Genomic DNA, 23058 nt, shown 5'->3' on the forward strand with positions numbered 1-23058 from the left:
CGAGTCATTCAGGATCTTAACAACATAACATTGTATGTCAAGCTGACATACAGTGTCTCATTAAGTTTTATAGCTTCTTCATCAACAAACCTTATTTTCACATTCCTCCAGTTGTACTATCTATTCCTACAGCCCTATCCTTTTTTAAAGCATTCTCATATATTTTGCGTCTTCCTTTTCATATTTTTTCCTTGATACTAAATCTTAGTAACCATTTGAATTCTACTTGACATAGCATACTCCTTCCCATAAAAATCACCAACATGTTTCCAAGTGTGTTCCCATTTCATTTTCATTCCAGATCATTTCATAAATTTAATTCTTAATTCCATCCACCTTGTAAAAACTCCTTTTCACCCACATCCAAATGTTTTTATTTCAGTGGAAATAACTTTGATTTTCTTTTCTCTTTTAATCTTCATTTTGTGACTACTTTTTGTGCAAGTGCATCTTTATTTCTTTATACCTTACATAGCATTTTTATTTCAGCTTTTTTGTAAATTTATATGTATTTTTTTCATTTAGAGATTTACTTTTTCTACTAAGTGTTGTAGAATGAGGTATTTATGAGGTATGAAACTAAGCAGTTTTATACCTCATTAACATAGCTCCTTTCATTCCTGTAGCATTCATAATTTAAATTGATTTTTGTGGCTCAAGCAGCTACCATTTGTCTTTCTGTTCATTCTAATCTGCCTTGTACTTTTTCTTACGAGTTTTTTCTCCAGTTCTTTTTTTCATTCTTTCCTTTTCTTCTATGTCCTTTTCCTACCCCAAAAATCTATCCTTTGTTCAGAGTCTGTTATCTTTCTAACCTTTACTAATTAACTTAATCATAAACAATAACAATTAAAATAAGTCTTTGAAATTTATATTTATTCTTTTCTCATGAATGGGGAAGAATATGCCATGAATGGACTTCTGTTTAAAGTATATTTTTAAAATAACTACCATTATTTTAAGGAGATACTCATGAAACAGGATCTCTGAATGACTCACTCATTACATATATTTAACATGTTTTAGTTCATCCACTTATGACACTTAACAGAATAATATTTAAGATAACACCTTTATTTATTATATGGGCTTATTCTAAACCTGGTTCAAGGATTAGGGAAATACATACTCCCTCTACTCCCTTTATTCAGTCACTGTACTCCTCAAAATCTGAATAGAATAGAATAGAATAAATTTAATTTGTTAGCCGCTCCCTCTCCAAAAGGACTCGGGGCGGCGTACAATAAAAACCCATATATATATACATATACATACAATACATATACACATACATACAAACACATACACGTACACGGAGGAGGTAACAATCATTAAATGCATACAATAGTGGTAATAGAATTAAAATTAACAATTAAAATACCCTCAGTTAAAATTACAAATTTAAAAAGACTGTCAGGAGGAATGGGATAAAACTATGGTTGAGCCAGGCCAGCTAATTGAAAAAGGTGGGTCTTGAGCTTTACACGGAAGGAGCGGAGATCGGAGGTAATCCTGATGTCAAGGGGGAGGTCATTCCACAGGGCTGGGCCCATCACAGAGAAGGCTCTGCTCCTAGGCGTCGTCCCCCGACACTGTTTAGTGGACGGCACCTGTTGAAGTCCCTCCCTGTGCGAGCGGATTGGTCGCAGGGATGTATGGGGCAGGATGCGATCCCGCAGGTAACTAGGTCCTGTGCCATGGAGCGCTTTAAAGATCGTAATCAGAACCTTGAAACGCACCCGATAGACCACAGGAAGCCAGTGCAGCTCGCGCAGGAGAGGTGTTACATGGGAGTATCTAGTACTCCCCATAATCACCCGCGCGGCCGCATTCTGGACCAACTGCAGCCTCCGAGTGCATCTCAAGGGAAGCCCCATGTAGAGAGCATTGCAGTAGTCTAGGCGAGACGTCACCAGCGCATGAGTGATTGTGCGTAAGGCATCCCGGTCCAATAGGGGGTGCAATTGGCGCACCAGGCGGACCTGGTGGAACGCCCCCCTTGCCACGGCTGTTACATGGTCGTCCATGGACAGCCGGGCATCCAGGAGGACGCCCAAATTGCGCGCCCGCTCCATGGGGGCCAGTTGCACGCCCCCGATGGCCAGAGATGGAAGCAACTGGTTGAACCGGGGGGCCGGAAGCCACAGCCACTCCATCTTGGAGGGGTTGAGTTTGAGTCGGTTGTCATCCATCCAGACCCGTACGGCTTCCAAGCACCGGGACATCATTTCGACGGCCTCGTTGGGGTGGTTCGGGATGGAGATGTACAGCTGAGTATCATCAGCGTACAGATGATATCCCACCCCGAAACCACGAATGATCTCGCCCAGCGGCTTCATATATGTGTTGAACAGGAGCGGCGAGAGGACCGACTCCTGTGGCACCCCACAAGTGAGGGGGCTCAGGGTCAATCTCTGCTCCCCTGCCAACACACGTTGCATCCGGCCGGAGAGGTAGGAGCCGAACCACCATAAAACGGTGCCCCGAACCCCCAACCCCTCCAGCCGGTGCAACAGGATACCATGGTCAATGGTATCAAAAGCCGCCGAGAGGTCTAACAGGACCAGGACAGAGGAACAACCCCTATCTCTGGCCCTCCAGAGATCATCATACAATACATTGAAAACCATCATACAATGCTATGCCCTACCCGCTGTGACGGTGAACCTATGGCATGCGTGCCACTGGTGGCATGCGGAGCCATCTCTGTGGGTACGCCAACCATTGCCCTATATCAGCTCCAGCATGTATGCGCGCCAGCCAGCTGATTTTTGGGCTTTTCGGAGGCCTGGGGGAGGCCGTTTTTGCCCTCCCTAGGCTCCAGGAAAGCTTCTGGAGCCTGGGGAAGGCAAAAAATGGAACTTCCTGATTTACCGGAAGTTCGGAAACGGACTGTCCATTTCCACACAGTCCGTTTCCGAACTTCTGGTACATCTGAAAGTTCTGTTTTTCACCCTCTCCAGGCTCCGGAGGCTTTCTTTTAGCCTCTGGGAGGGTGAAAGCGGCCTACCCCGGCTCCAGAGGTCCTCCCTGAAGCCTTCTGGTGCCAAAAACAGAACGTGTTTCTGGGCTCCGGTGGGCCTCTGGAGCCGGGGGGAGGCCGTTTTGCCCTTCTGTACACTTGAGGAACGCCTCCGTAGCCTAGGGAGGGCGAAAACTCCCCCCCCCCCAGCTGGGGGAGGGATCGTGCGTGCATGCGCGGGGGGAGGGTGTCATATACGCATGCGTAGGTGGGCAGGGGGCATTACATTGTGGATGTGGAGCACACGTGCGCACGCTATTGCATGCGCCCGCACAATTTTGGCACGCGAGGACAGAAAGGTTCGCCATCACTGCCCTACCCTTTTCTTAGTTTCACAAATATACAGCATAATCTGCTTTTCTTTCCTTCCTTCATTTCATTTCTTAATTCATTCTCTTTATTATTTATCCCTCCCATTTTCCAAGTCACAATCTTCCATATGCTATGGCCACCACCATATTTATATATTCTTGCTATGTATATACTGGTAGCAAATTGATGATTAGTATAATTTTTATTGTCATTGTACTTAAATACAACAAAATTGGTTGATTATTGATGTTATATAACATCATACATTCCTATATATTTCCTGTTACATATTTACAAAGTGGGAGGGAAGGCAGCAGGAAAAAAATCGGAAGAATTATCAGTATTTCAGTTTTTTTCTATTCTTTTCCTTTTTAAGACACCTAATCAGTGAGATACATAATGATAACTTTCGCCTGTACAAATTGAAGATGATGGCCAAGATTGAGAAATATCTAAGCTTAAACAGCTGCAGGCGGAGGTAAGTGTTTATGTTGTATATTTTAGCAAGTGACAAACAGTAGCTTTCAGTAAAGCTAAGTGACATTTTGAAAAGTCATAGAGGGTTCTGCTGGATTTTTGCACTTGTGCCATCAGTTTCATACTTTGAACAAAATATGTCTGTCTCAGGATGATTCAAGGACAAATAATTAGCTCCTATGTGAATTAATTAATGATGATGATTTCAGCTCATTGTTTTCTTCAATGAATTTAACATGTACATTCTTGTTCTTTTATTTAATTCCCAACGTTCTCTTGGGCAGAATCATCTTGTCTCATTTTGAAGACAAACAACTCCGAAAGGCATCGACAGGCATCATGGGAACAGAAAAATGTTGTGATAATTGCAGATCGAGGTAAATGTTGCACCCCAAAGATTTAAGGTTTGGAACCACCTTCCCTCAGCAGATAAATGGATAATGGCTCTCTGCTAATGAAGTATTCTTAAACCATCATTACTTTTAAAATGAAGAATATATCAGTTTATGGTATGCCATTCAGTCATTCACCGCCAAAAGCTAATTCACAGAATATAATTTTATTTTAGTTTCACTATTATTATTTTACATTTATAATTTAAAGAATTAAGGTGCCGAGGATAGATTTTCTATATTTTATTCTCACAATAAATCTGTGAGATCAGTTACCATAGCTCAGAACAAGAATTATCTAGGGACATGAAAGTTTTTGAACCCATATTATTGTTATCTGATCTGACATTGGGCCACCTACCCTATTTCTTTCAAGCTAAAGTCCTTGGATTTTCTAATTTGAATAAAATACAGCTGAGGTGCAGTGGACCATACAGAAGACATAATAAAAGTTTGTGAGGCTGCATCAAGATTGCAGTTAAAACAGTCAGGCCTGGCAACCATCAATCCAGGCATTGATAGCATTACAATTAGAATATTGCCAAATGCTCAGTTTGAAGTTATCTCTGAAAAGTGCCTAGATGCTTTCATTGGTATAGAATGACGTAGGTGGACATTCAACCAGTGCAAAATCCTTGAGTCCATATCCTGTCCGGATTGAAAGATCATTACTGATTTTCAGTTGTTGGTGTTTCACTATTTACAGCCCTGAATGCTTTAGGCTTTATTGTTTGAGAGACAAGCAGAGATCGGTTTGGAAACCGTTGGGCAACATTCTGCATCAATGCAATCATGGGGCAGAAGGATTTTTTTTATTAGATTACATGAAAGTATGAGTAGAATGAGATGAGAATAAAGAAAAAATGATTGGGCTATTTGGAAACTAGTAACAAATGTGAAATATGTCTGCTTATAAAAATGTCTGCTTTTTACAAACAGTGATGTAAGAGTGATAAGACATTTAAATGTTTGTGTGTGTGTGTGTATGTGTGTGTGTGTTTGATGGCAAATCGAATGAAGTTTAATATTTGAACTTAAAAATAGAAAATAAAATAATAACATTCTTAAAGATGAAAGGAAAAAGAGAGAATATTGAAAATTGTAGAGATTTATATGGGAAAGATAATGACACATCAAGAAATGCAATTGAAACAAACATACTAATGTCCAAGAAAAATGATGAATGAGAGTCATAGTATTGTGGGAATATTGAAAAAGATAAGTTTGAAGGTATTTTACTAACGCTGTTGCATCAAGAAGCATAAATAGGATGAAGACTAATTTGCCCATTGGTCTTGATGACTGCAGTGATTAGAAAAGAAGCATTTTCTAGGTTGCTTTTCCGATTATGCAAGGTTGTAATACTGATGCTTTGACTTTGTATACCCGTATAAGAAAGAGACAAATAACACACACACACACACATACACACAAACACCCTTTTTTTATATACCAGTAATAAACAATGTATACATTTTGGTGCAGTTCTAGGAACATTTGTTCTGCTCCGGTAATGGACCAAGACAGTTTTGAAGATTTTGGTCAGCAAGCATATAAACTGATGTCTGCAATATGTGCTTTAAAGGAGAGATTTGGCATGGGGGTTCCAATACTGTTTCTCAGAGGATCTGTAAGTATGGTAAATTGATGCAAATTTGGTAATGCTGTTTGCATGGTAGTGGGGCAAATGGTGGGTCTGGAAGTGCAAGCATTCTAGGGTTTTCTGCTTCTTATTAATTCAGTATTATTCATTACATATGAAAGAACAAGCTCTGTGCTACTTACCGTGGTAGCAGAAAGTGTGTGACTTAAAGAATATACATAAGATTGTGTCCCATTCCTTTATTTGCTAAATATTCACAAACTTTCTTTCACAACTTTGTGCATTCTGTAGAGCTTTCATATTTGACTAACTCTTGTTTTAATTTTAATAAATACAATTTATATTTTTTTTACCTTTTTATCTGCCCTACCATAGGACAGATTATTTAAATAATGCCATCTCTTGGCATTCCATAATCCAGCATTTGGGCTCCCCCCCCCCGGGCACTGGTCATGGTTTCTAATAAAACCCTGTGAAACAATTTCTTGCCAGTTTTCTTTTCTAAAAATACTGTGTATGACTGAGAGCCCTTTCTATTATGCAGTACTAAAAATATATAAAAATCACTTTGAATAGTCAGAAAGTGCTATGGCAATACTTCCTTCTGTTAGTTATTTAAGGTAGGTCATTCAGTATGCATGAAATTGGCTATTTTAAGAGCTGTTCACCGTTTCATTCAACTGAAATTGAAAAATGCCTTAGGAAAAGAATTAATTTTCAGTTGATCTTCTGTATTAACTAGAATATGTCAGAAAGTTTCTTCTGCTGTTATGGTTTAAGAAACGGTTTTAATTATTATAACGGGAAACTATACTTCTTTTGATTTTTATGGTTTACTGAATATTTACTATAATTAACAGTATTTCAGATGTAAAATCTAATATATTATTCTACGTAGCTTTTTATTTCTATGTGTAACAAGTATTTAATGGTTTGATAATAATATTAAGATGGTTAGAAATGTTCTTTGTGAAGCATACTTCCAGATATAAATAGTTTACACCATATTTACCCATGGTTTGTGAAAAATTGTTTTATCATCAGCTTTGTTCAACCTAGTAGACTTTGGGTAAAAATAAGCACAGGTGTGTTCCTAAACAGATTTCAAGTGAGTCACCAGAGAGATCAGATTTCACCTGTTATTTGAAATTTGAATCCATCTTCAGTGGTGATCAAATTCTCCTGGGAACTTTCAAATTAAAAAGTTGCCTCAGCTGAAATCCTATACTATCCCTATTAAGACAAAGGAAGGTCTCAAACTTTCAAAAGATGGGTCCTGCAGTTGTGAGATTTTGTTTGTTTGTTTCATTTTGAGGCTGCCAATTTCCAACACTTTGTGTTTGTGGACATGTGAAATGATGCATCCCATTCTATTAAGACCCCAAATTGAGTTACAAACCAGAGCAAAAATAAAAATAATGAAACAAGGCCAAGAGAAACATATTAACAGAAAAAATAATAACTACATGAAAGTGATAACCATTTGGCATCTCTCCAGCAACTAAATGTTCTTTGTGCCAGCAGAAACCTCTAATGAAGGTAGAGAGGAATATGGATATTTCGTCTTCCCTATGCACAGCCTGCTCTTAGAGCATCTGGAGAGTTGGTGTAAAAAGGATTGTTGGGAGAATAGATCATCAAACATATCAAGCTCTCCCTATTGCTTTTAAACGTTTCACCAGTAGGTTACCAATTGGATACAATGCATACAAAACATAAAAAGCATTAACATACTTTGCCCAGTAACTAAGAGATACTGGAAATTTCTAATTAAACTGATACCATACTTTCTGAAAGTGAAATTTTACGTCATGATTTCAAATGCCTTGAATACATAAGTTAACATTGGCAGAAAGGGGGGGGGGAGGGAGAAAGAATAATGTGGCATTTGTAGTAGCCTACAAATTTACCAAAGGGATTTTTATAGTAAAAATGCTGCAGTACAAAATGTGCTTCTGGTAACAAGATTTGGATAGATAGCCATACCCTCCTGGCCCAAGACTTTAGCAAAGTCATTATCAGTCCAGGGAATAAAATGAAGAGAGGCACATGCTGTTGAGTAGACTACTTTTTTGTCCCAGTTTCCCCCAAAGTTTGAGATGCAGAACATTCTTTACCTGGGTACAGTTGAGTAGACAAAGCAAAAAGCATTCCCTGATCCAACTGAAGAGTTGAGGATTCCTGAAGATATAAACACAGAATTATTGTGTCACAAAAAATGTTTCAATGCCCTTTGTTTTTAGGATCCAGTTTTTTAAAATCTGATCTGCCTTCTTATTCTAAGCACATTAATAGTTAAATGTAAAATTTTTCATTTCAGATTATCTTTTTCCAAACAAACTTTCCTCCAGTGATATATTTTGAATTGATTTTAATCTATTTTATTCCTATATTAAATGTGACCTATATTGGAAAAAAGGTCTTCCTTTCCAGGAAGAATCGATCTAAATATATAAACCCTGAAGCAACTCTTTTTTTTCAAAGAAGTCTAATACAGCTTGTTTACTTTTTATCACACTGGTTCTCTTTGAACAGGGCAGTCATTTTCTGTATATTAGAAAGATGTATATTTCTTGATGGGATAATGGAAAGGCTGCATTGTTAAGTGATGACTTTGTATAGAATTGTGCAGAAGCAAACAGAGAATTGTGTCTTTTAAATACTGTATTCTTGAGTGTATTACTAGCCTTTTTGGTTTTAAACCAGTCTTCTCAGCGTCTCCCAGACAAATTCCGGACTTATGCTCTGTTTGGAAGCGGGAAGGATTGGCCAGAGCACTCATGGAAGGCATTGGGCCGACGTCTCATGCTTGAGGGTTTTCTTAAAGAAGTTTCTGGTCAAAACAAGTTTGCACTCATGTGCATGCTTACTGAGAAGGTAGGTTTGTAATCATCAGACTAAGTGCTCAGTTAAGTGACAATTTGGGGCATCAGTGTATTAAGTAATTTGTTTTGCTCTCAGGGTAAAGATTGGCTCAGTAAATCAAGAAATGAGCAGAGCCTTTTACTTCCATCTGATGAGGAACTATACTTAAAGAAACCTACTCCAAGGTGACTATATCTTCTGATTCTGAAATGCATGCATTTCAAGCCATTCTGTTAGTCTGTCCAGGAGACTTTTTTTGTTTCTAGACTAGTCAAAATTTCTGGATTCTACAATTCTCTGAATCCTTTGCCAGCCAAAGTAATATACTTTGTGCTTTCAAATCTCTTGATATTTAGGGTTGAATGTTTTTCCAAGGCTGCTAGTTAAGAATTAGTTTTTATTTGTAAATACTGAGACAAAACATTAGACAGTTAAGGTAAGTAGTTGTTACCTTCTTTAACATGTTGAGCTTTATATTGCGTGAAAGTAGTACATTTAAACCCATAGCTCTCTTGCCTGTGTATATGCAGAATTGGTCTGATTGTAACCATCTCTTTTTCTGTTTTGAGCTTTGCACTTCCTTCCAAATTGCTTGAGATACTATGCTTCAAATTCAGAATTGTTTGAATCAGAATGCTTTGCAAAGAAAGTTTACTGTGGGACTGGTTTTTGCTTTCAGGATGTCTAAACTCCTTTATCTTCCCCTTTACAGTAATAAACAAGTCTCTGCAGAAGCGGGACATGTTTCCAGTGCTGGGTTATCTCTGTCAACACTCAGGGAACAGGTCTGTGTTATATCAAAGATACATCTTTTCTGGTAACCTAGAGATATTATCTCTTAGTCAGAGGCAGTAGCAGCATGAATAGCATAGATTATACATATCTAGCTATAATTCCTCTCATTAATAGAAGAATTATTGTTACACAAGTTCCATATGGAAACAAAATTGCTGAATTTAGAAATGGTTGAAAGAGCTTTACTGAAACTATTTTCCTGATAGCTGCATGCATTCCTCCAGTTGGAGGAAAAATCTAGCAGCATAAATTAATCAGTTAAAATCATTGTTCTTGTGGGTTTGAGATGAAATGTGTCTGGTATATAGACGATCAGAGGAATCTAGCATGTTTGTTAATTGTGAGTGAAAAATTAAGCTACCTGGTAAAATGAACCATAGTTCTGTAAGATACTATTGAAAGAAGAAATGTTATTTGTGACAAAAGAAACTAAATGACAAATTACTTGTGACAGTCATTAGAGAAAAACGTTTCATTATAAAATCAGCAGTGAGCATTTATTACAGCTCTGCGCAGCTCACAGCAAGCAACAATAAGAACGTAAAGGAAATAATTAAAAGCAACATCCAGAAAACAGTGACTAGCCAACAGTTCCCAGTCTTAGCCTACAGCCTCACCTGATTACAATGCTTGGTGAAAGAACCAGTATTTTAAGGCCTTCCAGGACACAAAAAGAATTAAGGCCTCCTGGATCTCAGGAGGAGGGGAGGGGAGGAGGATATTTCACAGAGCAGGCATCCGAAAACCAGATACAATTGTACAAAATCCAGTTGATCTAAAAAAGATACATGTACATGTTTATCTATTTCTGGTTCCTCAATAAAAGGGTAGAAAAATCAGTAACATGTTGAAATAAGAATTTTAGAAATAAGAAATCAGAAATTTAAACTGGTTAGGTTCTGAAATGATGCTGGCTTTCATTCTTACGCAAGAAGTCAAGAGGCTGTTCTGTATTTTGGCTTGGATGATGCCAACCATGGCTGCATTGGCATTTTGCTCAACTGTAATGTACTTAGTTTCATATCATATTTAGTTCAGTATTATCTTTATATTTTTCCACTCTTCAAAGTTAATGCTTCCTGTTATCGAAACCCAAGCAAACTGTTCTGATGTGATTTGTCCTAATCCTATTAAATTACTTATAAAGTTATATATATTTTAAAACATTTGTATTTAAATGTATCCAAAAAAATATAAGATGCATATCCATTTTCTCTTTTTTTTAACTTTATGTTACTGAAGAACGCTTCTCTGCATGAAATGTTTTCCTATTCAAAAATTAGTAAGATGTCCAGCCAGAGTATATGTTCAGATAAAAGGTATTTCTGAAAATACTATTAGTTTTTCTTTTTCTATAGTTTTTTGTATCTCTTCATATTAATATTTGTTGAATATGTTGGGTGGATAAAAGTTGGAATACTCTATAATAAGTTTGTATGGTATTTGCTGGTGCTACTGTCACCAATTTAAGTTTAGGAATGGCTTTTTCACTGAATAACTTTAAAATGTGGTAATTTTCCCAGTGAAACAAAATATGTAGATTCCTTGTGGAAAGATTAACAACAGTGTCTATTCCTCCAGCTTGTGCCATAAGCATGTCTTTCATACTTGATCCAATAAGCATTTCACAACCTTTTGGTTCCTTCATTCATTGGCCCCTTCTAAGAAAATGCAAGTGTTTATGTGCTCTTATTTGGCTTATTTGCTCTTATTTGTTTTTTCTTTCAATAGTAGTGCCTCTGTGCAGTTATCACTGCCTTGCAGCTCTCTGAGTGATACAGTAACTGATATATCTGAAAGGGAGAAGGAATTGCAGGTTAGTATACCTAGTGTTTGGTGATTAGATTCATACGAGAACCAGGTTTCTTTCATGATTATAGAAATCATAATGAATGGATTGATTTAGTTTAAAGTGCAAATTAAGTCATACCACACTGGGCATCATGTTTCTTTTGTCAAAATGTGGAAAGTATTATTACACTGTTGAGCTATGATTTCTGCTGCTTTGGAAGATCATTGCAATATCATGGCACAGATATAAAGGGATAAGGCTGATAGTACGACACTGCTTTCATCATGCTAATCTGTTTGACTCCCTCACCATGGCATCTGAGTCAAACTTAATAGTTTGGAAGAGAAGAGAGTAATGTTAATGATTCTGAATGATGTACTCAACATCTAAGAAAGATAGTTTGGCGTAGTGGTTAAAGGCATCGGGCTAGAAACTGAGACTGTGACTTCTAGTCCCACTTGAAGCATGAAAACCATTTGGTTGACCTTGGGCCAGTCACTCCATCTTAATTCTAGGAAGAACGATAAACCACTTTTGAAAATATTGCCAGAAAACTCCAGGGACTTGCCTAGGCAGTTGCCGGGAGGCAAGTCTAGTTTCAGAGGCACAAAAGCCTACATTTAAAAATGCCATCCTAGATGAGGCATTCCATTCTGAATTAAAATGAAAGAGTAATGCTCCTGATAGATAGCCTACTTCTTGTTCTTGTTTATATTTGCATCCTTTGTTTTAAAGACATCTTTTAAATGGAGCAGCAAGTTTGTTGATTGATATTTTAAAAGAATGTTGCCTTTCAGTGCAATAATTTGTAAACATCTCTTTGTTTCTTTTAGACTGTACTGTATGGCAAATTATTGGCAGCCAGGCAGAAACTTGCCAATGAAAAAGATATCCCTCCAGCTGTGCTCGCAACAAATAAAGTGCTGGTTCATATGACTCTGATAAGGTATGAATGTTCATTGAAGTGAATGAATGAACATCATGTCACGATGTTAAAAAGTTTGCTAGGCCTGAACTGCCTGAATTGACACTCAAGAGTTAAACTAAGAAAGCTTTATTGCGCAGGTCATAAAACAAAATGTTATCTGAAAGTGATTTATTGCGCACGCGTTACACATTCCAAAACTTCTTTTTCTTCTTTGTTCGGCAGCCAACTTTGGCAGACGTAGCTTTCATTATCAAAATGTAACCATTAGTTATTTTCTGTTTCATTTACTTTTATTATTTTCGTATTAAAGTTTGTTTATTAATTAGAATACTTTTAAAGACTTTTATTTTTCTCAATATCTCAAAAGATATGCGGAAGGGAATCAGCCACGGTCCATTGATCTCAGATTTCCCCAGGGCATTTTTTTTCCCCTGACACATCATTTGATACATGTTGGAGAACAGCAGGAATCATTTTGCTGGGGAAATGCAAGGGATTCTCATCTTTTAAAATGTTAAATGAATTTGTATGAATTCATCTTCCCATTCCACCCCATGAATAAATTAATAATTTCATTGGAGTTAGGATTGAGTAATAAATTAAACCATTTGCTTTCGTGGTAACTCAAATTTACAGTCATCAAAACTGAGGGAAGATTGATTTTTTAAAGCTTTTTTCTTGTCACCCAACAACGTTCATTTCCTTAACATAATTGTGATCTTCCTTTTTCTTGACCTGCTCAGAGTGACTTGTCCCACAGTTTGAGAATTCCTGAACTAAGTAATTATCCCTAAAAATCAGAAAATCTAGTTGACCACAATATAACAGAAAGGGGGGAAATGTGTTTATATACCACAAGCATTGAGAGCTTGTCTTTTCATTTTCACCTTTAGCTCTACAGAATGTACTTTGTGTCTCTAACTGAGGAATTATTACAATGATTTCCAAACATTTTAGACTTTTCATGTTTATCTCATGCAGTTGCTCTTGACTAATGAGAATTTAGATCCACCTGTTTTGATAACATTTCAAATAATCAGAATGGGTTTGTTTTTTAAATTATCCTTCTAAATCTATTCAAATGATTCACACTGACACAAGTTTGGAAATTTCCTTTACTTTAGCAAATGTGCTTGAGCTACTGTAGCCTTAATTTGATGCCAATTATACACCACAACTGCATTTATTAAATTTACAGCTCGGGATTTGTTCTGAAAAGTAAAAAAGATTTAAATTCCATAAAATAAATAATAAAATATCAAAATTATCCTAAATACGAATTTAAATTTCATTTTGCAATAACATAGGTAAAATAAAAGGTGGTCAAGCAGACCAGAAGCCAGTGATCACTTTTCTCCTTCTGGCAGTGAAACATTCCATAATGTTAATACACTATTCAGACTGAAACTGTGGTTAGGCATTGCTCAGCTGTAATCCGTTCACACAATATTCACATCTGCACATGCTTGAATTCTCCCTAAAATAATCACATTGTTATGTATGTAACTTTGGAATGGATTGTAAACTTCGCTAGCTTATCTAAGTTTTAATTTCTGTTTTCAGATTCTTCAGCAAGTACTTTCATATTCTCCCTCCTGCATCTATAAGTCTTTTCCTTTTCCTTTTTACCTTCATATATCAAACTTAAAATAATAAAACCATAGATATCTGTTACATTTTTTCAGGCCTACAACTGTGGAAATTATGAAAAGAATTGATGGCATTTCTGCAGCAAAATCTACTGTGTTGGCTCCTCTTCTAGACATAATCAAGGAATTCTCCCAGGCAAATAACTTACAGGTCAGATATCATTAAATTCAATTAAACAGTTAAATTGTTAAGTTTTAAGGAGGAGACCCAATGTCACCTTTGACATACCTCTGCTTGGAACATTTGTAATTATAGTCTGTGCCCAGATCAAATACAGATGTTTTAGTCCAAACACATAACATAGAACTAGCTGTCCAGTACAAGAATGTTTTATATACAGGTAGTCCTCACTTAACAACCACAATTGAGCCTGGAATTTTGGTCAATATTTATTGTGGTTGTTAAGTGAGTCATTGTGTGACCTGCCTGGGTTTTATGACCATTTTAACAACAATTGCAAAAAGACTCACTGTGGCTGTTAAATGAATCATGTGGTTGTTAAGGAAATCCACTTTTCTGAATGGATGCTTTTTGCCAGAAAACAACAAAAACATTGCAAATCTCTCTGCAACCAGTGTAAAATGCAAGCCTATCACCAAGTGGCCAAAATATGGTCACATGACTGTGGGGGAGGGGTTAATGCAGGAGTGAAACATTAAAAGGTGCGTTGTAAGTAGTAGCTTTTGGGGGGCCATCATAACTTTCAACATTTGTTAAGTGACTGGTCATTAAGTGAGGACTATCTGTATCCCACCTTCCTTCCTAGTGTTTCTTTGTTCAGTGATGTTCTTCAGTGTTTAGATTTTTTTTAAAAAAATAACAGTTTCTGTGACACTCTGCAGACAGACATCTTCAAGAATTCTGGAATGAGAGATCAGCCAGATACAGTCCTTCCGGTGGACAGTCAGTACAGCAACCCAACAGAATCAGAAGAACATAAAACGTACTCATTGTTTCAAGATAAGAGTAGGTCCATGGTAAGCTTTTTAACGTCTCCATATACGCAAAGCCTTTACTAGGTTGCAGTCTATCAAAACAATTTAAAGGAATAAACAGCTGACCACTGCTTATGTGCTACATCTTGTTGGCTCTTGATGAACCGTACTGAAACTTAACTTTGAATTGGGCTTATTTTGCTGTTTCAAGACAGAACGATGAGCTAAATCAGTGGTTCTCAACCTGTGGGTCGGGACCCCTTTGGGGGTCGAACGACCCTTTCACAGGGGTCGCCTAAGACCATCGGAAAACACATATTTTTGAAAAAATGCAGAAAACATAAAACAATTTTATGGTTGGGGGTCACCACAACATGAGGAACTGTATTAAAAGGTCGTGGCATTAGGAAAGTTGAGAGCCACTGAGCTAAATTAAGTTCTGCTTATAAGCTATGGAAGAAGACCCTTTTCTGCTAATGGCTGTGTTCCGTAGGAGGCAACATATGAGGGAGGAGTCATGGATGGGACTACTTCCTTTTGTTTTTCATTCTGTCTCCTTTTTTTTTCTTTTTCTGGAGTAAACTGTATTTCAATATAAGGATAGAGTACTGAAGCACAAATGAATAATAATAACAATGTATAATACAGGCAGTCCCTCAACAAACAACCACAATTAGGACCAGAACTTCCATTGCAGTTGTTAAGTGAATCACATGGTCATTAAGCAAATCTGACTTCCACCATTGCTTGTTGGAAGCCAACTGGGAAGGTCACAGATAGTGATCATATGATCCCAGGACTCTGCAACTGTTTTAAATATGTGTTAGTTGCCAAGCATCCAATTTTTAATCATAGGACTATGTGGATGCTATGACCGTCATAAGCTCAAAACTGAATGTAAAGTCACTTTGTTCAGTGCTGTTGTAATTTTGAACAGTCACTCGATGAATGGATGGTGGTAAGTCAAGGGCCACCTGTAGTTTGAGAGATTTTGACAAGGTATTTAAATATTTAATCTCTCATATTTACCTGGCTTAGATAAGAATTCCTATATCAAAACTACATAGCATTCCTCAAAACATAATTGGCTCTCCTGCATTTTTGCATCTTTGTATTGTTAGGGCAGAACCTTGTATTGTTAGGGCAGAATTCTGTCATGGGAAGAAATTATTTTTTTATGTATGGGGGGAAAACATGTTTACTAGCTGCAGTGATATACTGCCATGGAGCTATTAAGAGCCTTGAGCCTTACTTCACAATCACAGTAGTAGCCTTGAAGTACACCATTTAATATAACTCTTGCATAACTAAGCAGTTAGTCTTAGAAGCTAACAGCTTCATTTTACCATACCCCAAATTAGAAAGAAAGGGTCCTAGAAAGAAAGAAAAAACCTTCAGGGTCCACAGAGATATTTTATGAACTAAAGAGTAAAGAAAGATGCCACCATGTATTTGACAGGGTTTTTTAAAATAATCATTACTTTGACTCATTAGTGTCACATTCCCCAAATGTTGTGAAGTATTCATTTATTAAAGCTATGCCAGGTTTTGTCTATATTATTTTTGAATGGGGGACAAGTATTCAAATAATTAACCAGTCTTTTAAATAGTTTGATGTACTTTTTCCCAGTTTATTATTTCATTTAATTTCTACCTTCCCTCTTGATATTTTCTATAGTTGCATATATTGTATTTGCTATTGGGTAACTGATACAATGGCCTCATACTGCTATGTAATCAATCAGATTTGGTTATGTAGTGATTTTATTGAAGCTAAGTTACATAAGTGCTTCTGGTAATATTATTGTCAGCCTAAAAAAATATATGCTCTTTTCCAGAGTACCTGGCCAAAATTTGACCAGAGAGAGACATACTGTATCTCAGCATTGCTGGGGATTTTTAAATTAAAAATACCCACACTTTTTGACACACTATTTTAAAAATAAAAATAAAAAAGCAACTGTAACAAACTGCTTCTATTAATGCTAGGTTTGCTTCTCAGTTTGCCGCTCCCAAGAGCATGTGAAATTAGATAGCCAACAAATTTTAAAATACCCAAGGACTAATTAGCAAGGAGCAATAATACAATTAAGACTTGGTAATTTGATGCCCTGTATCAAATGACTATTGATTATAATGTGCACTCTTGTGTCTGTTGTCTGAGAGAAAGTCAGCAAACATAATATGCAGTTATCTCTATGTGAAGTAAATAATTGGCAAAGTTACAAAGATGTTTTAAAAAGCCACTTCATGTGATTAGCATAGTAGAGTAAAAAAACAATAAGTTTTTTCCCATTCATAAACTGTAGTAACACACTTAATTTTTGCTAATATTTACTGCATCACTCCATAGCTGCCTAGAATGACTAAAATACTTGTCTACTTTTCTTCATTCAATGGACTATTGCTTCTCCAGGTATTTAACAAAAAAACTTATTGCCATTGTAGCACAACCAAAATGGCCTCTAAAATAAGTATGCTTTTGATTTTGAATGAAATGATCTTTGTCAGAATAGTAATCAGCTAAATGTTTGGTTGGTTGATCTGCTGATTTACCGTATTTTTCGGAGTATAAGATGCATCTTTTTTCCTCTAAAAAGAGGCTGAAAATCTGGGTGCGTCTTATACACTGAATACAGCACTTTTTGCCTCCTGAAGCGTCGCCCCCTTCACCAGAATGGCCATGCATAGTCTTATGGAGGCTTTCAGACAGCTCCTGGAGGATGGGGAGGGCAGAAATGAGCAAAAAATGGGGCGTTTCCCCCCCCCCAGCCCCCAACAGCACTCTATAAGCCTCCATAAGGCTATGCATGCATTTCGTTTGACAAAAAAAAACAACGCCCCCCCTCCCCCCCGGAGCACTCTGCAAGCCCCCCCAATGGCTATTCTATTTGAAAAAAAATGGGACAGTTTTCACGAAAAATGGGCTGTTTTGGGGAGGTTTGCAGAGTGCAAAACCTTTTTTCCCCCTTTCGGAAAGCTGTTTAGTTAGAGTGGTTGATGAGTTTTACGTGCTACAGGTTGTCAGCGATTTCCTTCTCCAGCACATAAATACACCTGGAAACATCTCCCTCCCTACCTACTCTCTCTCTCTCCCCCTACCTACCTACTGCATTTCTCTCACACACACACTATTTCTCTCTCTCTCTCTCTCTCTCTATCCCTTTATCTACCTACCTAACTACCTTCCTATCTACTCTCTCTCTCCCCCTACCTATCTACTGTATTTCTCTCTCTTTATTTTTCTCTCTATATCCCTCTACCTACCAACCTACCTACTCTCTTTCTCTCCCTACCTATCTACTGTATTTCTCTCTCTCTCTCTCTATTTCTCTCTCTCTCTATCCCTCTACCTACCTACCTACCTATCTACACTCTCTCTCCCTACCTACCTATCTACTGTATTTCTCTCTCCCTCCCTCTCTCTCTCTCTTTACCTACCAATCTACCTACTCTCTCTCCCCCTACCTATCTACTGTATTTTTCTCTATCTCTCTCTATTTCTCTCTCTCTATCCCTCTACCTACCTACCTACCTATTGTATTTCTCTCTCTCTCCCCCTTTATCTACCTACCAACATATCTACTGTATTTCTCTCTATCTCTCTCTATTTCTCTCTCTCTATCCCTCTACCTACCTACCTATCTACACTCTCACTCCCTACCTACCTAACTACTATATTTCTCTCTCTCTTCTATCTCTCTCCCCCTTTATCTACCTACCTACCTAACTAGTCTCCCTCCCTCCTTACCTACCTACTGTATTTCTCTCTCTTTCTCTCCCTCTCTATGTACTTTTTTTTTTAAGTGCCTCTTCAAAACCTGGGTGCATCTTATACTCCGGTGCGTCTTATACTCCGAAAAATACGGTAATCAGTTGAAATTCAGATGTGTTATTTATGCAGTACTATTTACATAATGGGGATGCGGTGGTTTAGGGGCTAAGATGCTGAGCTTGTTGATCAGAAAGATCGGCAGTTCGGCGGTTCAAATCTCTAGCACTGCGTAACTGAGTGAGCTCCTGTTACTTGCCCCGGATTCTGCCAACCTAGCAGTTTGAAAGCATGTAAAAAATGTGAGTAAAAAAATAGGGACCACCTTTGGTGGGAAGGTAACAGCGTTCTCTGCGCCTTTGGCATTTAGTCATACCAGCCACATGACCACGGAGAAGTCTTCAGACAGCGTTGGCTCTTCGGCTTTGAAACGGAGATGAGCACTGCCACCTAGAGTCAGGAATGACTAGCACTTACGTGTGAGGGGAACCTTTACCTTTACCTTATTTACATAATATTGCTAAGTTGCTAGTGGAAGACCAAACGGAAAGAACCAGAGCTGCTTTGGTCTTTGTGCAATGTAAAATATTCATTATTTTAAAAAAAAAATTTTATTTTTATATAAACAATCCATTTTTCATTGTAAAATATTCATAAGTGGATGTCAGTATGTTCAATAAATTAGTACTCTCTTTATCTACATTTTTATTTATATCTCTTTTTCTGTGCATAAGTCAAAAATACATATAGAGCCAGAAATATCTCCTTATCCACCTGGGTCCCCAGGTGCCCTTTCATATCCTTGTGCCCTGATTTTTACATTGGAATTAGTATCTTTCTATGTCCCATACATTTTGAGACAGCTTAATAAATGTGACTAACTTTTGCAACTACATATTAATTAAAAGGCATACAATAATAAAGCTGGTGATGTTCATAGACTTTCTAGCTAAAAAAAAGGAGTTTAAAATGAGCATCAGGTATCTTAAAAACTAATCATTCAAAACTTGGGAAAACCTAATGGATTTGATCTGGCAAGAAAGCAGTATTGGGATTGTTAGGTTACAAATTTGGTACCATCACTGAGAAGATCTCTATTAGTTACTATGACCTCAATAATCTTATTAACATATGAAGGGCCACTTTCTTCTGCCTAAAACCTTGCCTGTAAATTAAATAATATATTGGGGGTGGGGAGCCTATGGGAGAAGGATGTGCAAAGCTAGTGAGGGCTTTAGGAATCAAAAAGAGCACTGTATACTGATTCTGGAAGTGAACAAGTAATTATTAAAGCACAATTAATATGGCGCTACATATTACGTTAAGTATAACGCCGTGCATGTACTGGAAAATTACTATATTATGTATTAGTATAAAGCTAATGCATTAAGCTGATGCAAAAGAAAGATGAGCTAAGTGGCTACTATCATGACGATCTGCATTCTCTCCCACACATATAACATGAGCACATACATGAACAGGAGTGTATAGCCTGTTCTGAAAGAACTCAGAACATCACTTCCCAATATTACAAAACATTTGCCAGTTTACACAAACCTTGTCAGACCTCTAGTTTCTTATACTTCATAGATCTTATTAATCTTATCCCATAGAGCAAGTTTAAGGCATCCATGGTGCATAGAACTGATGGAGCTAAAATGCATCCTAAACTTTTTATTTTTTAATATATTGATATATTTGTTAAAATCAACAGCCAAAATATCATCAGGCTATCCATAAAGGATCAAGATGAGGTTATGTTGACGATGATGATGACGTAGGGATAAAACATTTTGAATTCTTTGGGTGAATTGTAAAACATGATTTCAGAACAACAGTATCACCTATTGGTAGGAGAAGGAACTCTAACTTTACCTTCTAATATAGCCAGGAAAATAGTTAGCAGTTGGGTATAGTATTGCAAAAGTGACTGTGTTTTTAGCTACATAAGGAAAATGAAATATTAGAAAAGAAACATTTTTTATATTTAGTCTGCTTATTCAAACATGTACATAAAGCCTGTGTGAGACAGGTATGTTGGCAGAGAAAGTTCCTTTTCTCCATTGTCAACCCAGAAACCAAATGAGACCATTTACTGCCTACATAGAATTCCTTATGACCTTTGACTACCAGCTTTTTAGATAAAAGGGTATGTTTTGCACTTATTAATAATCTGCCATCAAGTGGCTTGTTTGTTTTTTGACCCCCAACAACCACAGATAGATTTTCTCCACAGTGATCTGTCCCTAACCTGGTTTTCAGGAGTTTCCACATTGCACCTACTGTCATTGTAACTTAGTCCATCTACTTTGTTGCTGGCCATTCCCTTTCTTTCCTTCAACTTTTCCCAGTAATAGAACCTATGCCAGACATCATCTAATATGTGTGAAGCAGAATAATTTGAGCTTTGTCATTTGTGTCTTGAGTGAGAAGTGTGGGTTGTTTTGTTATTACAATATATGTCTGTCCATTACAATATATGTCTGTCATCTCTCTCAATTTTGAAACAAGATTCTGAGCCAGTTCAAACCCAATCTGAGTGCACAGATTACAATTCATATGAAACTGTTATAAATAAATATTCTATTGTTGAACTGCTTAATTTCTGGCCTTTAGTTACAGCAAAAAATAGTGAGTCTCCTCCTGCTTTATTGATTGCTTAGTGATATATGATTATCACTTTTGTGATTATATGACTTTCAATCATATTGTATGAAAAGATGCATGTGTTATTGTCCAATTTAAAACAAGTGCAAGATATGAATATAGAAATAAAAGTAACTGCAATTTTAGTTTTCAGATCTTTTCTTCCAGTTGACGCACTGTTATTTATATAAATGTTAATAACAACTAACTTTAATTTGATCTGTTAGTGTAATTTACTTTAATATTTCGGGAGGATTCAGCGAAGCCACTTACTTCAGGATCCATTTCTGAGTCCTGTTGAAATATAAAGCAGAATGCTTCATGTACAGATTCTTTATCCTGGGTAATTATCAAGTACATCATCCATTGATTATACCAAACAAACTAATACTAAAAATATTGCAGATCCTCCATCAATGAATTTGTTTTAATGGTAATGTTGGAAACATTCACATTAATACCTAAGCTAAGATTGTAATGTAGAATGCGAACTTAGAATCATAACATTTTTTATAGTGAGAAAATACATTAATCTAGTCCAATCTCCTGCTCAGTGCAGGATCCATTGGAGTCAGGGTTGGCAAACCTACAGTCCACTGGCCAGATAGGACTTGCCACCAAGATCATCCAGCCCATGGTTTCATAAAGGAATATATTCACCTGATTTGTGTGTGTGCGTGCGTGTGCGGGCAAGAGAGAGAGAAAGGGAGAGAGAGAGCATACCCATCACTTCTCTGGGTGGCCATTTTGGCAATAACGTCACAAACCATCTTGACACAGGCCGAGCAACAAACCTCCCCACAAGCTGTGAGGTGAAGGCAGAGCTAGAGCTGGAAGATGACTTTCTAGCCTCTGGTGAAGACCTGTGGGGGGAAAAATGCAACACTTAACATGACACATAATCCTCTTGATAACTAGTAATTCTCTTTTTTGTAGGTTTAATCCATTGGTTCTATAACTATTTTCAGGACAATAGAAAATAATTTAACTTGTTCTTTTGCATAAGAATCTTTACTTAAATACTCAATATGTTACATTATGAAAGTTGGAATAAATGAAAAGTGTTTCCTATCCATTTTGTATGGACAAACATTAAAGCATTGGCATTAATAGATTATTGCAAAATGCATTGAATTATTATGTACCATAATAAGGATTTTTATCTTGCGCTGGATAATTGATAGATATTATTTATTGTTGCTTATAAATATTAAAAAGAGGAAAAGAAGAAAACAAAGAATAAAAACTACTTAGAAAAATATATAACTTTCCCCTTTACACCAATTTTCAGTATTTACTAACATGTCAGCCTCCTTTAAAAACATACTGTGTTTGTATCTGCCTTGGTATGTGAAGATTACACTAAGCTTTTAACTGTAATTAGAGTCTATTTTGTCAGTCTTTTGTATGCAGCAGATTAGTAGAACGATTATAACTGGTTCTTCTTTTTCCAAAGCTACAATGTAATAAGGAAGAGCAAGTCCTTAATTCTAAAAAGGATGTCCAGAGCACCCATCATAGTGCTATCAAATTGGCTTCATGGAACCAGAATTCAACTAATGTTGAGGAAGATCTGTTTACTGATTCTCAGTCAGAGGTAATTGTTATTTATGTCATCCAAAACAGACTTAGGCAAACTTAATGATATGTTGAATATGTTTTATTTGATTTTACAGCTAGGTTCTAGTACCTTTCTTAGTTTCTGTGATCATTTAAAATCAAATAACATATATGTTCTTATCCCAAGAAGCTATCTTTTTGGTATCTTTTTGCTTTCTAAGCTACTGGGGGGGGGGTTATCTTGAAAAGCACTTACATACGAGAAAGACTATTTTATATATATGTTTTCGTAGATTTTCACTGGTGTAG

At 36.9% G+C, this 23058-nt stretch overlaps 1 protein-coding gene across 4 annotated transcripts in view; it reads left to right on the forward strand.

The window, feature by feature from the left end:
* Positions 1 to 23058, forward strand: part of WRN (WRN RecQ like helicase) — a 70933-nt gene that overhangs the window by 46887 nt on the left and 988 nt on the right. For 3 of the 4 annotated variants that reach the window (XM_081940145.1, XM_081940148.1, XM_081940146.1), the window contains 12 exons: positions 3711 to 3812; positions 4096 to 4188; positions 5689 to 5833; positions 8513 to 8683; positions 8768 to 8856; positions 9384 to 9456; positions 10709 to 10785; positions 11198 to 11282; positions 12092 to 12204; positions 13872 to 13986; positions 14679 to 14813; positions 22646 to 22786. In XM_081940145.1, coding sequence (XP_081796271.1) covers positions 3711 to 3812; positions 4096 to 4188; positions 5689 to 5833; positions 8513 to 8683; positions 8768 to 8856; positions 9384 to 9456; positions 10709 to 10785; positions 11198 to 11282; positions 12092 to 12204; positions 13872 to 13986; positions 14679 to 14813; positions 22646 to 22786 — 1339 coding nt within the window. The remainder of the gene's footprint in view (positions 1 to 3710; positions 3813 to 4095; positions 4189 to 5688; positions 5834 to 8512; positions 8684 to 8767; positions 8857 to 9383; positions 9457 to 10708; positions 10786 to 11197; positions 11283 to 12091; positions 12205 to 13871; positions 13987 to 14678; positions 14814 to 22645; positions 22787 to 23058) is intronic. The other variant, XM_081940147.1, reaches the window with a different exon arrangement.

The sequence above is a fragment of the Natrix helvetica genome (assembly GCF_964273705.1).
Source record: "Natrix helvetica genome assembly, chromosome: 2".
Taxonomy (NCBI): domain Eukaryota; kingdom Metazoa; phylum Chordata; class Lepidosauria; order Squamata; family Natricidae; genus Natrix; species Natrix helvetica.